The following is a 15622-nucleotide window of genomic DNA, read 5'->3' as shown; positions in this document are numbered from 1 at the left end:
CACCGCCTAGTTTCCCGAAGCGAAGCGACCGGTTGCAGAAGGGGACGAAGAGCGGTGAACGAGAGGCGAACGGGACCTAAGACCTTGTGGAGACGGGGAGCGGCTAGATCTTGGCGGAGCACTGTCCGCGTTGATGTTCCTACTCGGCGTATAGTGCGAGAAAGTGCGATTGTCTGGTACTTGGCGGTAGTGACTCGGAGACGACCAGTGGTTGCGGCAATGACGGGCGATGTGTCCAATACCGGAACAATTAAAGCAGATGGGTTTATCATCCGCTGTGCGCCAGTCAGCTGGGTTGCGACGGGGTGGCGGAAAGCTTCGCGTCTGGGAGCGAGCGGCTGGAGAAATCTGGTAGGTGTTTGTATGGCGGACCGAGCAGAGAGAGGGAATGCCCAAACTTGCTATTTCCTCCCGAACAACCGCTTGTATAAGGGAGATAGCGGGCACGCTTTCCCGACAGTCGGGACGAACTGGAGCTGGAGCCATGGCCTCAAGCTCACGGCGAACGATGCGCGTGATATCTTCCGGTCCTGCGGGCTGAAGGAACCGCAACGGGTCTTCGCAAGAAGATGTCGCGGCGGTATTGGGCAATCGGTCGAAAGTTTGAGCGACGCGGCTGCCCTTCGCTTGTTTACAATTGCATCGACAGTGGCACAATCCTTACACATCAGGAGATTGAATGCATCGTCTGCAATACCTTTCAGTATGTGACCAATTTTGTCTGCCTCGGTCATGTTGTCATCAGCCTTGCGACAGAGGGCCAGCACATCCTGTATGTACATGACATACGATTCTGTGGACGTCTGAGCGCGGCACGCAAGTTCTTTTTTTGCTGCCAGCAGGGGAGCGACAGGTATGCCAAACAGGTCCCGCATTTTTTCTTTGCAGACATCCCAGCTCGTTAGGTCAGCTTCGTGTGTGTCGTACCATTGCTTTGCAGTTCCTCTTAGATAAAATATCACGTTTGCTAGCATCATTGTTGGATCCCACCTGTTGTTGTCGCACACTCGCTCGTACATCGTAAGCCAGTCCTCGACGTCGGCGTTGCCCGTGCCACAAAATGTCCCTGGGTCCCGCGGATGAGTGAGGATGACTGTTGGCAGGGGCTGCTGAGGCGTTGTCGCTTGTGTCGGTTGATTTGCCATTGTGGCGGCAGGTAGACGACGTCCGCTGCGAAGTTCCGTGATTGTACCCCGCACCTTCCACCAAAATGTTGCAGGAAGAAAGCAGGCGCACGAGTGTAAAATAATGTATATTTACAAGTGAGGTTAATGGCGCTCAGGCAACTACCAGACGTCGTCTTCCTCTCGTCCAATCCAACTTCTTCCTTCCCTTCCACCGCAACAATATATATATATATATATATATATATATATATAACTAGCCACATCGCTAGTTCTCTGGGTATGCGCGAGCTCGAGATTGCCTGGGCTGCTTTGGCTAACACGCTGCCTGCTGGCCTCGTGTTCTGTCCGTTCCTTCGCTTTAGATTTTGGTCGAGGTTTCTGCGGTTTTCGACCAATCTGAAATTACGTAGCCGCAGTCTGCCGCCCGTCATGCCTGACAACACTAGTCTGACATCTCCACCGGTTTCACCAGCCATCGTATGTGCCGGTGCCCAGCGTCAGCGAGATCCTGACATCTTGAGCGGTACTGATGAGAAAGTCGTTGCAGATTGGCTGGAATCGTAGGAAAGACCGAACGCCACCAACAAATGGGATGGTCTCCTGGAGCTCAACAGCGCGATCTTCTATTTACTGGGTGCTGCCAAGCTGTTGTTTGAAAGCCACGAAGCAGATTTCCAATGTGGGCTAGCTTCAAAACTAGCATCTCATAAGTTTTCGGCCACCCGGGCATGCGCAAGCATCGCGCTGAACGATGCCTCCGAAGACGATCCCAGCAAATTGGTGAAACGTCCACCAGCTACATAGAGGACGCCGTCGATCTCCGTTGGCGTGTCAACACAACGATGGCGGAGGCGGACGAGGTGCGTCATATCATGAAGGGAATTTTCGACGATGCCTTTCATGTACGGCCGTCAAAAAACCCTGGCACTGTTTCTGAATTCATTCGGCTCTGCCAGAATTTCGACGAGCTCCGTCGATAGCGTCTTCGTACGTAGCGCCCATCTGCGTCCGACGAAACTCTCTCGAGCGTGGCCACCGCTCCTGACATTGACTCAGTGCCTTACCAGGTAAAGATGCTCGTTCATGCCAAGGTCGCTCGCCAGCTCTCGCTGCTGTCCACTGCGGGGAACCATCCTCTGCCTTGTCTATTTCCTGCCTTTTGTATTTGTCGTCTTGCGCTGCCCCTTCAAGATGTTCAATCAGTACTAACTCGCCCAAATCTTGATTCTTCAACCATTCTCTACTTTGCCTGCCAAGCTTCGCGAAGTCATACAGGAGCGAGTTTGCCCAGCTCTGCCTAGTGCCCGCGAGACTCCGCTGGCACCCACTCCCGTTGCCTATACCTAGGTGAACGCACCGCTCAGCTATGCTGAGGCTCTCCCACGGCCACAACCTCCAGACCGTTGCGCTATGCCCATCAGCCTTGCCGCTGTATGCAGCTCCTCGCTTCATTCAGCCGAGGCACCCACGCAGCAGTGGTTAATGGCGCACTCCCGACAACCGGCCACTGTGTTTTGTGTGTGGTGTACCTGGCCACGTCGAACCATTTTGCCGCCGCCGCGCACCAGCTTACCGCCATAGCTTCGACCCTGCTCCATATGCGTCACCGTCCGTGTCGTCCTATGCATCTCGTAACGCCGGCCAGATGTCTTCATAGTCCGATCGTTGACCACCTTTCGCCACTGCCTAGACGCCGCTCGCTTTCGCCGATGCGTCGTCGTACCTCTACCCCGGAGCAGGAAACCTAATCGTCGCAGTTCCAGAGGCAGAAACTGCGTCATCCGTGAAAAGACCAAGCCTTCGTTCTTCTCCGACTGATGTTATTGACGTATATGTGGACGGCGCCGCTGCACTCGCCGTCGTCGATACTGGTGCCGCAGCTTCAGTTAGCGCCAAGCTTTGCCGTTTGCTCAGAAAAGTTACGACGCCACTGACAAACTTATCCCTTCGTACTGCCAGCGTAGACCTTATCATGCCTGTGGCTTTGTGCAGTGCTTGTGCTGTGATTAACGGTTTGCTCTACGTCGTCAATTCTAGGTGCTCTATTCTTGTTTTCACGATATTATATTGGTCTGGGACTTTCTTCTAATTAAATCCGTCATCGATTGTTCTCGCGCTGAAGTGGAATTTCAAATGCTTTGTGACGCCCCGCTCCCTGACGCTTGCGCAGCGGAAAATAAAGTATTTGTTGCCGAAGACGTCGCAATTCCACCGCACTTCTCTGCCCTTGCCACGGTGTCATGCAACATTGTTGCTGATACAAGCGAGCTTTTTATGCCATCTGCCACTTCTCTCCGTCGCCAATGTTCCCCGCTGCATTTCGCTCTTTTAGAAGTTCATGCCGGCGACAGCAGAGTGCTCGTCTCCAACCAATTATCTTGCCCCTTCGCTTTGCTTTAGGGGGAGTGCGCTGGCCGCGTCCACTGTGTCAACCCTGCTACCATCACTGACATGCCAACTGGTTCCATAACCACTCATGAGGTATCCGGGCTGGCCTGCAACCCCGCTCAAGAGCCAACTTCGCCCGATCTTCTAAATAGCTCCATCGCCGAAACGTTGTTTCACGGCGCGCCCAGCTTCTACGCCTCCTCGACAAGTTCCGTTCTTCTTTCGACTGCCAGCATGTGTCGTTGCGCCACACGTCAACTCTTCGTCATCGCATCGACTCGGTACCAGCCTGCCACCAGGACAAAGACCATATCGCGCATCCGCGACAGAACGCCGTGTTATCGACGACCAAGTAGCTGACATGCCCAAGCGCGGCGTCATCCAGCGTTCGGGTAGCCCCTGGGAATCTTCAGTTGTTCTTGTTAAGAAGGAAGGACCGATTCAATTCTGTGTCGATTACCTCCGTTTTAACATAACTCGTAGAGATATAACACTCTACCCAGAATGGACGCTACCGTTGACTGCCTCCACGGTGCGGAGTTATTCTCTTCTATCGACTTGCGCAGCGGCTATTGGCAAGTTCCCATGGCACCAGAAAACCAACCTAAACCGGCTTTTGTAACACCAGATTAACTATATGAATTTCGTTTTGTTGCCGGCTTTGCTAAGCCCCTGCAACATTTGAGCTCGTGATGAACAACCCTTTGCGTGGTCTCAAGTGGAAGACGTGCCTTTGCATTCCCACCCATCCGTGTAGCCTAGAGGAAGTGTTACAGTACTTATCTGACGCCGGCCTTCAGCTCAACCTGAAGAGATGCCATTTTGGCGCAAGTTAGATCACCATCCTTGGCCATGTAGTATCTAAAGGCGGTGTTCTTCTTGAAGCCGCCATGCTCCGCGCAGTTGCTGATTTTCCCAAACCTTCCTCTATAAAAGAACTTTGCAGCTTCCTTGGCGTCTGTTCTTACTTTCGCCGCTTCATTCGGAATTTCGCGTCCATCACCATTCCCTTGAACCAGCTTCTACGGAGTGACTCAAGCGTTTACGCCTGGTCGCCCGCTTGTGAAAATGCCTTCGAAGAGTTGCGCCGTCTACTAACCTCGCCACCCATACTGCGCCACTTTGGCCCTACAGCTCCGATCGAAGTGCACACCAACGCCAGCAATGTTGGATTTGACGCTGTGCTCGCGCAGCGCAAATCTGGATTCTACGAGCACCTCGTTGAACACGCAAACCACACCCTCAGCAAAGCAGGGATGAATAGTTCCGTTACGGAGAAAGAACGTTTGGCCGAAATCTGAGCGCTTGGTAAATTTTGAACCTACCTCTATGACCAGGCCTTCTGCGTAATTACAGTCCACCATGCGCTTCTTCGGATGTCCACGTTGAAGGACCCCTAAGGTCGATTAGCTCACTCGGCTTTGCGGTTGCAAGATTTCGACGTGCGCGTTGTCTACAGGTCTGGCCACCGCCACACCAATGCCGAGACGCTTTCCCGTTCGCCCGTGTTAATCGAAAGCACTGCCTGCCTGTGTGCCAATGACGAGGTACTTTCGTTTACAGCAGGCCGCAACACAGCTCGGGGCAGCGAAAGGATGCCTGGATTAGCGCTCCCCTCCGCTTCCTTTCAAACCCGTCGACACTTCCCCCTTCTTCTCGAGCTTTGCACCGTAAAACTTCTCACTTCGAAATGTGGGATGGCCTTCTTTATTGCCGGAACTACGTGTCTGACGGCCGCCAGTGGTTGTTGGTTACTCGTCGACATTTCCGTGATGAAATCGGTTCGGCCTTCCACGCTGACCCACAGTGTGCACATGCGGGTGTGATCCCGATGCACGCCCGACTTCGCGCAGGTTTTACTGGCGTGGCATGTACTCCTTTGTGAGCAAAAACATCCGATTGTGCCCTCATTACCAACGCCGCAAGGTTCCTGCTCAGCATGTCTCTGGTCCACACCAAACCTTTCCGTGCCCTGCCAAGTCCTTCGATGGCTATGGCATTGACCTGTACGGGCCTCTTCCGAACACAACTTCTGGAATTCCCTGGATAGTCATTGCCATCGATCATTTGACATGGTACGCAGAAACAGCCGCTCTGCCTGCTGCCACAGCCCGTGATGTAGGATCCTTCCTCTTGAAAAACTTCAGTCTCCGTCATGGCGAACCTCGCAAACTTTTGAGTGATAGAGGACGTGTGTTCCTCTCCAAAGTCGTAAACGCGCTCCTTGCCGAAGTCGCATCGTCCATCGCACCACCAGTGCCTACCATCCTCAAACTAATGGTTTGACGGAAAGATTAAACCGCATCTTTGACGACATGCTCTCCGAATAACTCGCCTCTGATCACACTGATTGGGAGCTTATTTTGCCGTTCATCACGTACGCCTACAACACTGCACCACTGGCGACCACAAACTTTTCCCCATTCTTCCACTTGCATGACCGTGAACCTTCGACCAAACTTGGCACCGTTGTTCCGTACCGACCCGACGCATCTTTGAAGACGCCCATCTCTGAAGCTGCCGGTCATGCCAAGGAATGCCGTCAGCTCGTCCGTTCCATTATAACCGTCGACCAATGGGAACATAAATATCAACATGACGATGACCACCCTCGTTGCCACTTTCTTCCAGACTCCCTTGTGTGGCTTTGAGTTCCAGCTGTTCCTGCTGGCCTCTCATCCAGGCTCGTCTCCAAATATCAAGGACCTGACCGTGCTGTAGCGCCGACATTGTCTGTGAACTATATCGTCGAGCATGCCATGCCTCCTAATAACCAACTCTGCCGCGGCCGTGAAACCATGCACGTACAGCGTCTGAAGCCTTATTACGACTAACGGATACTATGTTCACCATGAGTCGTCATGGTGGCTCCTTTTTCTGATGAGGGTAGCTGTAGTGAAGAGGAATGCTTGGCTCTGCAGCCACATCACCAGTTTTTCGGCGAGGTGCGAGCTCGAGATTGCCTGGGCTGCTCTTGTTTAAAAACGCTGCGAACGCTTCTTACTGCTTTTCTGCTCTGTCCTTTGCTCGCTTTAGAATATATATATATATATATATATATATATATATATATATATATATATATATATATACATAGCCAGGTCAAGGCGTTCTTTTTGAAGACCTTGTGTCACGGATGTAAATGAGCGTACTAGTTGGCGGTACTCTTCGGCACACTGTACGAGTTCTGAGGCTGGGCGGTATTCGGATAGATTCGGGCGGTATGGGAGTATCGTATCCAGTGTGGAAGAAGGCTCCCGTCCGTACAGTAGAAAGAAATGGGAAAATCCAGGGGTGGCTTGCATGCCTGCGTTTAGGCATATGTCACGAAAGGAAACACCAAGTACCAATTAGAATAATCGGAGGCTGTGTACATGGAGAGCATATCTCAGAGTGTTTGGTTGAAGCGTTCCGTCAAACCATTAGTCTGCGGATGATAGCTTGTAGTGGTGCGATGTATTCATCGTACGAGAGCTTCTCAGTCAGTGCAATAGCATTGCACTGACTGAGAAGCTCTTGTACGACTTGCGAAAGAAACACGCGGCCTCGGTCACTAAGCAGCTCGAGTGGCGCGCCGTGGCGAAGAAAGAAGCTGCGCAAGGTGAATAAGGCATCATCACGAGTTCCAGTTGCTGGGAGAGTGGCCGTTTCGGCATAACGAGTAAGATCGTCGACGGACACAATATTCCACTGATTGCTTGCATGGGTGGAAGGAAGGCGCCCATACAGGTCTATGCCGATTCTATCAAACGGGCGAGCTGGACACGACAAAAGTTGCAATGGGCCAGGCGTGTGGCAAGTTAATTTTCAGCGTTGACACTCAATCCGGCAACGTATGTACTTGCGGACGTGTGCGTGCAGTAGAATCGCCAGTAGAATCGCTGGCGAAGTCTATCATAGGTTTTGAAAACGCCAGTGCGCATGTTTTGTGGGTGGAAGTGCGTGCACAGGTCGGAGCGCAAATGTCGAGGTATAACAAGAAGCGTTCTGCGACCACCTGACTGATAGTTGCGGCGGTACAACATGGTTACCCGGAGAGCATAATGAGGTACTTTACGATGAAGGGCACGAGAGAGCCGCTGCGATGTTGTCACCGAAGGCGTAGAGAGAACGTTCATCAACGAGGTTTTGCAAGGGTCCTTGCACTGTTCTGAGGCATGTCAGTGATATTGATGTGAGCGAAGGAAGTCGCGGAAAGGGAAACAGGCGCAACGTCAGAAGGCACGGGTGAACGGGAAAGTGTGTCGGCGTGCTTGCGTCCTGAGCTGTAAATGACGCGAATATCGAATTCTTGTAAACGTTGGGCGCCCAGCGTCCATGTAAACCCGACGAATCTTTTAATGAAGCCAGCCAACACAGCGAGTGGTGATCGGTGACGACATCAAACGAATGACCATACGAGTAAGGGCGAAATTTCTTCAAAGCCCAAAGACTTGCTAAACATTCTTTTTGGTAACCGAGTACTTGCACTCTGCCGTAGTGAGGGAACGAATTGTAAATGCAACTACGTACTCAGAGAAGCCCGGCTTTCGTTGGGCAAGTACAGCGCCGAGTCCGATCCCGCTGTCATCCGTGTGTACCTCGGTTGGAGCGGTAGGGTCGAAGTGACGTAGAATGGGTGGCAAAGTCAGGAGACGACTTAATGTTGCGAAAGCCTCATCTAACGCCAGCGACCAGCCAGACAGATGGCCATCGCCGGTGAGCAGTTTCGCTAGTGGTGATATTATGGAAGCGAAGTTCTTCCCAAAGCGACGGAAGTATGAGCACTGACCAAGGAAGCTGCGAAGCGCTTTTACAGTGATAGCTTTCGGGAATAGAGCCACAGCACGAACTTTCTGCGGATCGGGAAGGATGCCGTCCTTCGAGACTACGTGACCCAGCATGGTGAGTTGATGAGCTCCGAACCGGCATTTCATGATATAAAGCTGAAGTCCTGCGCGCGTCAAACAGCTCAATATTTCCTACAGACGACGGAGATGAATTCGTACAGCCCATCTGGAGTTACGAAGGCCGTTTTCGGGCGATCGGATGGTTCCACAGACACCTGCCAATAGCCGCACCTTAATTCTAGTGATGAAAAGAATTCGGCCCCCTGCAAGCAGTCCAAGGCATCATCGATGCGTGGCAGACAACGACACTTCTTTGCTCGTAACTTTGTTTAATCGGCGGTAATCGACGCAGAAGCGAATTGAGCCGTCTTTTTTCTTGACAAGAACAACATGCGACGACTACGTACTGCAGGACGGCTGAATCACGCCCTGCTGAAGCATGTCGTCGACTCGTTGGGAGATCTCACGGTGCTCAGCAGGGGATACGCGGTAAGGGCGCTGTTGCAGAGGCGCTTGGGTGCCGGTGTAACTCGGATGGAGAACAGTGTGCGGTTGGTCTAATGACGTCTTCTGGCAACCAAACGAGCCACAAAACTGGTGCAAAAGTGCAAGAAGTTTCTCATGGTGTGCCTGTGCAACTTCGTCGTTGGTGGTGCCAACATGCTTAAAGGTGGGTGATCAGGTGTACCAGTAGAAGGTGTCAAGGCAGTAAGTTGCAAGTTTCCGCGTCGTCAAGGCAGAACATGGATGATACGTCGAATGCCTGAGTTGTGACCATACACTCTCCACGGAGTAAGGTTGAGGGAACTAGCGACGGATTCGTAACAAACAAGGATGTAGCGCCGTTAGGCATGTCGAAAAGGGCAAATGCTAATGCGAGATTCTTTCGGCCTCGAACGGTCTTGGAGGACGTAAACAGAACTATGGAATCCCTAACACCTGCACAGGACACGGGGACAAGGGTTGTAAAACTTGGTGGTATGTTTGTATCGCCGGCCACAAACAACTTCACCAACGTAGGTTCAGACGACGCGGAACACACCGCAGGAAACGCCACTTCGGCACGAGCACAGTCAATAACTGCATGATGGCGAGAGAGAAAATCTCAATCGAGGACCGCATCATGCTAACAGGCCGGTAGCCGAAGAAAATCATTGAGATACACAACATTTTGAATGACGACGCGGGCTGTGCAGGCCGCTGACGGCTGAACATGGTGTGCCCTAGCGGTACAGAGGGACAATCCTTTTGACGTCGCGGTAACCTTCTTTAGCAAGCGGTGAAGTTTCATATCTATCAGTGAAACGGCAGCAACAGTGTCCACAAGCGCAAGGGTACGAAAGCCATCCACAAAAACTTCGATAAGGTTTGCTGGACAAATTCGGGGACTTGAAGTTTTTGACGCCCGACGCAGTTCGTGCCTCGGGGACTGCGGCATCTAGTTTTCCGCGTCAGAAGGGCAGGGTTGATGGTGCATAGGTGACAGTGAGCGACGTCGGGGTGACGGAGATCGGCGACTAGCTGATGGCAGGCTTTCGGTCGAAGAGGATCGTTGTAGCCGCACTGAGCTGTTAAAGCGTCTGGAATCGTGAGTAGACAGGCGCATGGCCTCAGTTGGAAAAGAAGGGCGACGGCGACAGTAGCGTGCCACATGTCTTTCATAGCCGCGAGAATAACATAGGGCGATTGTCCGCAGTGCGCCATGGATTGGAAAACGTGGGGGCTGGTCGGCGTAACGGAACTGGTGGTGGCCGAACGGCTACCTACGAGGAAGGATAGGTTGGTTGACGGGGCGACCCGGCAGTGGCGACTTGCGCGTGCGACAAGGGCGCAGACTCCAGAGGGGGCGGACGAGCTAAAAGAAAAGCGACGGGGATCGCTTCCTGTATCATTTGTCCCATGATTGGGGCCAGATGTAGTGCCTGTGCGGGCTCGGGCATGCTCGATAAAATTGAGAGACACCGGGTGAACTCCTCACGCACGAACCGCTTGATCTGAATTAACAGGGTATTCTGGTCTCCCATAGTCAATGCCGCGATTGAGTCGTTCTGTTCCAGAGTTTCGTTTCCTGCGCAATCCGTCGAAAGTCTGGCACAAGCTGACAACATCCGCTCAGAACATCTTTGGTCAATAATATTTGAAATGCGTCATAGGCTATTTCTTCCAGGATGTGCTTGATCTTATCCGACTCGTGCATCGACGGGCTTAGACGCTTACACTAGTTGACGACGTCTTTAATATAACTGGTGAGGTTTTTACCGGCTTCTTGAGCGCGTTCACAAAGTCCCTGTTCTGCGAGGAGCTTGGGTTCCGCGGGGCACCCGAAGATTTCCGAAAACGTTGTCTTGAACGATGCCCAATTATTATTCCGCTTCGTGATTTCGGAATCGGAGAATGTCGACGCCAGTCAAGTAAAATGATACATTGGTCAACCTAGTCACATCGTCCCATTTGTTGACTGCGCTCACCCTCTGGTAAGTTGCCAACCATTTCTCGACGTCTGGGTCGTCAGTACCGCTGAATATCGGTGGGTGACGCTGAGGCAGCAGGCTGGGACAGGCGGTGGCTTGAGTCGGGCAGCCTTGTGTGGTGGTTTCTTCTGGCATCGCTGCGGCTTGAGCTAAGGTACGGCTTCGTAGTTCCAGGTTGGGAGACTGAGAGATTACCCCGCACCTCCACTAAACTGTAAGGGGGTTTATTTACAAGCAGGGCTACACAACAACAGCCTTGGCCCAAGAGCGTCGGTCGCTAGCTCTCGCTCGCCGTGCTACCGAACTTCGTAGTCTTCACTCAATGGTCCCTGGCTCTATTCCTGAATACAATGGCTATTCGCGCGTGCGCTTCATTTTGGAAAAGATTGGAAAAGCAACAAAGCAATCGTTGTTAGTTTAGCTCTGCGTTGTGTCTGCCTCTTGCCCTCTGTGTCCCATGTTCAAGCTGTTTCTTCAAAAAATGTCACGTGAGTACCACTTTAAGCGGGAAGGACAGGGATCGCAATCTGTTTCAAGTAGTTTCAGAGCGCGTTTCATGGGACGCCAGTGAATCTCCGCACTATATTCAGCGACTACCTGCATGGTTATAGCTTACAGTAGTTACCACCGAGAACACAGTTCAACCATACTGCATGCAGGGTGGTGATAAAACTAAACGCTGTGAAGGAAATTTGCAGCCAAGCGGCATGTTTATGAACAAGGTGGGCATATGGCGGAAAAAAATAGATGATTATTTTCGTAATTCAGTTATTAGCTGTTCTCCAATGTGAACATCTGGAATACTGACCATGCCTATTGTACTTGCCTTCCGTGAATGTTACGGGCAAGCGAACTTGCCGAAGAGGGATTATTTGCAAAATATTGCTCCTGCAAATGTGTGTACATGTTTCCGGCACAAATGGTTCTCACCATTGGGAAGGACGCTCTGCAACTCGTGAATTGATCACAAGATCCAATAACAAAATAAATGAACCTGCACTTACAAGTTTTGGTGGGATCTTTGGATGCAGTTGAAGACGATGCTGGTGTCCGAGTACATGGCCGGGTACTGCAGAAAAAGAATAACCGACGATTACAATACTCCTTAATACGAATTTAGAGCGCAGCTGTTTAGGTGTTTTGAGTTCGCTGTATATTGTGGCGAAGAATTGCATTCTGAACGAGAGGGTCCGCTCGACGGCGGCGCTGAGCCTCAGCTCAGGTAGCTAGTTTAGCAGCAGCGGCAGACGAAGGAACTCCACCAGTTTCGTCGCTCATTTTTCAGAATGAAAGCGTGAACAGGGGACCGTATGGCTCGCGCGGAGTGCATTTTTAGTGGCGGCGGCGCAGGCGGAGTAGCGCATGAGCAGTGGCTCCGAAGCCCACGCCACGCTTTCTTTCCATATATGGTATGGATGGACGCACTTGCCACATGCCTCGTCACCCTTTCACCGTACTCTCCTCTTTCGCTTTCCTCCTCGTGCCGTTTTCGCTATCGCCATCTCACATCCTCCGATGCACTCCGCGTTCGCTCTTTCATCTTTCGCGGTGCTCGATGGCTCAGTTACGCCGACGCTCAACGCAGGAACGACTGCCTAAGAGCTGCGCTTTAGAAAAATGCAGGAACTGGTATAGGTTCGGCTGCCTCTCAGTAAGGCAACTCGTGGTAAAACTACGCGAACGCATTCTTGCAGTACCACTTGCATTTGTTAGTATGATTGAACTGCTATAATAGGAATGCGGAAATCTAGGAAACTTAGGTGGAAAACATGGCACATTTTTAAGAAAGTATCGCAGTGAATTTGCCAAGAAGGTAAAAAAAAACTTTGCTAGACCAACCTGTTTACGCTTGAGTAGTCAAAGTTTAGTTTCACGTGCAACATAATCTTTGTTTCTCCCGGCCTATGGCACGCTTGCCATTTACTTAGGGAACATCATGAACAAGTACCAAATGAGCAATGAACAAGTACCAAAGACAATGCTGTATATTGAACGCGGAAGCAACGTATAACACTTTGTTGCGGGTTTCTTCGTGCTCCATTCGCCCGTGTTCACACGGTCCATTATGATCACCAACCAGCCCATAACCCCCTGGTGGTAGTGTAAACCAGCCCCCATCCGCATGCACCAGTCATTGCACTTCACCTGCAGAAGTGCTTAGGCTGGGAAAGGGAGCTACTGGTGTGCGTGGCGAAAGTGTTTGTGACTTCACTATCCCCCTCTAATAGTATTTTTGGCGGTCCTTGTGACCCCGCGTTTACCTTTGTATCCTACTTAGTATGAGTTGTTATAACTTGTTGCCGGGCGATTTGATTGAGCGCGTGCGCATCCTCCTTCTATTTATTCATGTGTGTGTGTGGTTCCGCGCTCTGATTACTTACGAAATGTTTTGCAGGCTTTTTGTGTGACTGAAAGCTGTAGCTTGTCTCCTTAAAGGGGCTCTAAGTCGCGTCTTTTTGAATTGGATAAATGCACTTGACGCAAAAGTAATTTCAGAAATGCTTTGTCACAAAAAGTTTTTCGGTGCATTCAGCAGAAGCGGAGTTATTGGAAATCAAACACCCCCTTCACGATGCTTCCGCTCCTTCTTCAATGCCTTGCGCGGCAGGGCGTGCCTACAATGCTCTGCCTACGGAATATCAGCAAGCGCTGCTGATATTCAAATTTGATTTTGGATGTTCACGTAGACGCCACTAATTGTGATTTTGGCAATTACGACGCGCAAAACGTAAGCCAAACGAGGTTGTCCTCAGCGAACCACAGTGCGCTGAGCCAGTGGACTCGTGGCAGCTTGGCAGCACCACGCGGCCGTGGTATCTACGCTACGTATAGCAGACCGCAGCCACATGCAAGTGCAGTGCATGTACGCAGCTTCTGCATTATGCTTGACAGTGCTTGTGTGCGTGCTCTCCTTATGCTCCGGTCTGGCCGTGCTTACGGGGCCCGCACCGGCTTTGTCCTGCACCAGCTTGACGGACGGATAGTAGCCACATCCGAATTGAGCATTTTGAAGCGCTACCAATAGCACAATACAAAGTGAAGTCTGCCAAGCCGTATAACCAGGAGCGGCCAGGAGTAAGCACGCGCTGGGAATCGTGCGTGTGGTCTGATATGAAGTTTTACATGTTTAGAGGCTAGTTGAATGTTCAAGACTAGTATAAATCAGCGAGACCCGACGATTACGTCACCGGTATGTAGGGTGGCCAGAGTTTATTTCCTATGCTGGTGGCCTCGGCTTCTTTCGGTGTACGTAATAATTACAGAAATTCGGAAGCAGATTCTGGCTTATTTCAGCCTGTTTAGTAAACTATATCAATATACGCAGTAACAGCAGGAAGAAGCGCACTGATCCAAACACCCTTCTTGATTGATGTCGCCTATCGGCCAATAGCCGCCACGGATGAAAGGTTCAAGAGTGGGCTTCTGCTGAAAAGAGAGCATTTGAGGGAAACGTGACTTCGTTGGCTACCATAGGAGCACTAAGGATCCTGGAGCGTAATATACATCCTCGTGACGGCAATCGCAACACAACTTCTGATGACTGATGTTGAATTCCAATGGCAGATCCAGATCAAGTTTTTCTGCTCTGTATGGAGCAATCCTATTCCAATCGCAGAATCGGAGCGTGAGCTGTGTGTTCCAATGACAGATTGGGACCAGCCGATGATCCCGGATTGCTCCGTGGAGCAAAAATATTTGCTCCGCCAAAATCGGCAGATTTGACCGGAAGTCCTCGTGACGTATTTCCTTCACCCGCCTCTGCTTCCTGTCACGGTCGACTGTTTCCGGTCGCGGGCAGCTATGGACGACATGGGAAACGTGGACACCGCTTCGCGCTCCTAGACAGCTCCGACTCAGACAGTACGATTTCCAAGTCGAGTGATGATTCTTCTGACACGGGCAGTGAAATGGGGTGGTGGGTTGTGCTTCCAAGCGCTTCTTCCTCTCTCTATCCTAGCGCCCTCTCACTTGATTTTCCTGTACTAAGTGCCCCCGCGGGAGCGCACGCATTCCCTTCGCAGATATGGTGTGAGCAGATGAGAGCGATCTCAGTCGGAGCGATGCGCTCCGTTCGTAATCTGGCTGAGCGCTCGCGATCTACCATTGGAATTCAACATGAGACATCGTAAGGCGGTCACCCACGGTCACCCACCATATGACGCGCAGCGTTCGCCGTTGCAATGGCATCTTGCGCATACTCGGATGGTTGTTATGGAGCGGATGGTAGTAAAGCATCCATGGGGAGTGTTGGTTCACGACCAAAAAGAAGATAAAACGATGAACAACCTGCAGTATCGTGGCCTTACTTGCTATAGAGGAATGGAACAAAGAACAGTGTAGCATGCTAGTAGCGGTGGTTGGCGGAAACATACACAGAGAGCACGGCGGTTGTCATGTGATTCAGTCGTTCGGTAAGACCGTTTGTCTGAGGGTTACCGGCGGTGGTGACCTTGCGTTTTGCGCAACATGAGCGGAGGAGGTCATTGATGAGACGGGACAAGAAGTAAGAACCGCAACAGATGAGCAGCTGACAAGGAGCTCGTGATGCAGAATCACATTGTGGAGAAAGAAGTCGGCGATTTCGGTAGCACAGCTGCTTGGAAGTGCGCTTGTGATAGCGTAGGCGCGTGGCATAATCTGTCGCGATAGCGACCCATTCGTTCCCTGATGCTGATGTAGCGAAAGGTGCGAGCCGATCCAGGCCTACGCAGAAGAACGGCTCCAGTGGGACACCAATAGGCTGAAGAAGGCCGGCGGGAAGCGTCGGTGGCCTCTTGCGTCGTTGACACAGTTCGCAGCTGCCAAC

General features: G+C 51.5%; 1 protein-coding gene across 2 annotated transcripts in view; it reads right to left on the bottom strand.

Annotated features, from left to right (window-relative positions):
• LOC142584141 (glutathione S-transferase 3, mitochondrial-like) overlaps positions 1-15622 on the bottom strand; it is a 59469-nt gene that overhangs the window by 31195 nt on the left and 12652 nt on the right. For both annotated transcript variants that reach the window (XM_075694313.1, XM_075694314.1), the window contains exon 3: positions 11820-11884. In XM_075694313.1, coding sequence (XP_075550428.1) covers positions 11820-11884 — 65 coding nt within the window. The remainder of the gene's footprint in view (positions 1-11819; positions 11885-15622) is intronic.

This window comes from Dermacentor variabilis, chromosome 6, assembly GCF_050947875.1.
Source record: "Dermacentor variabilis isolate Ectoservices chromosome 6, ASM5094787v1, whole genome shotgun sequence".
NCBI lineage: Eukaryota > Metazoa > Arthropoda > Arachnida > Ixodida > Ixodidae > Dermacentor > Dermacentor variabilis.
Note: the sequence above shows the minus strand (reverse complement) of the source record. Positions and strands in the feature narration are given on the sequence as shown.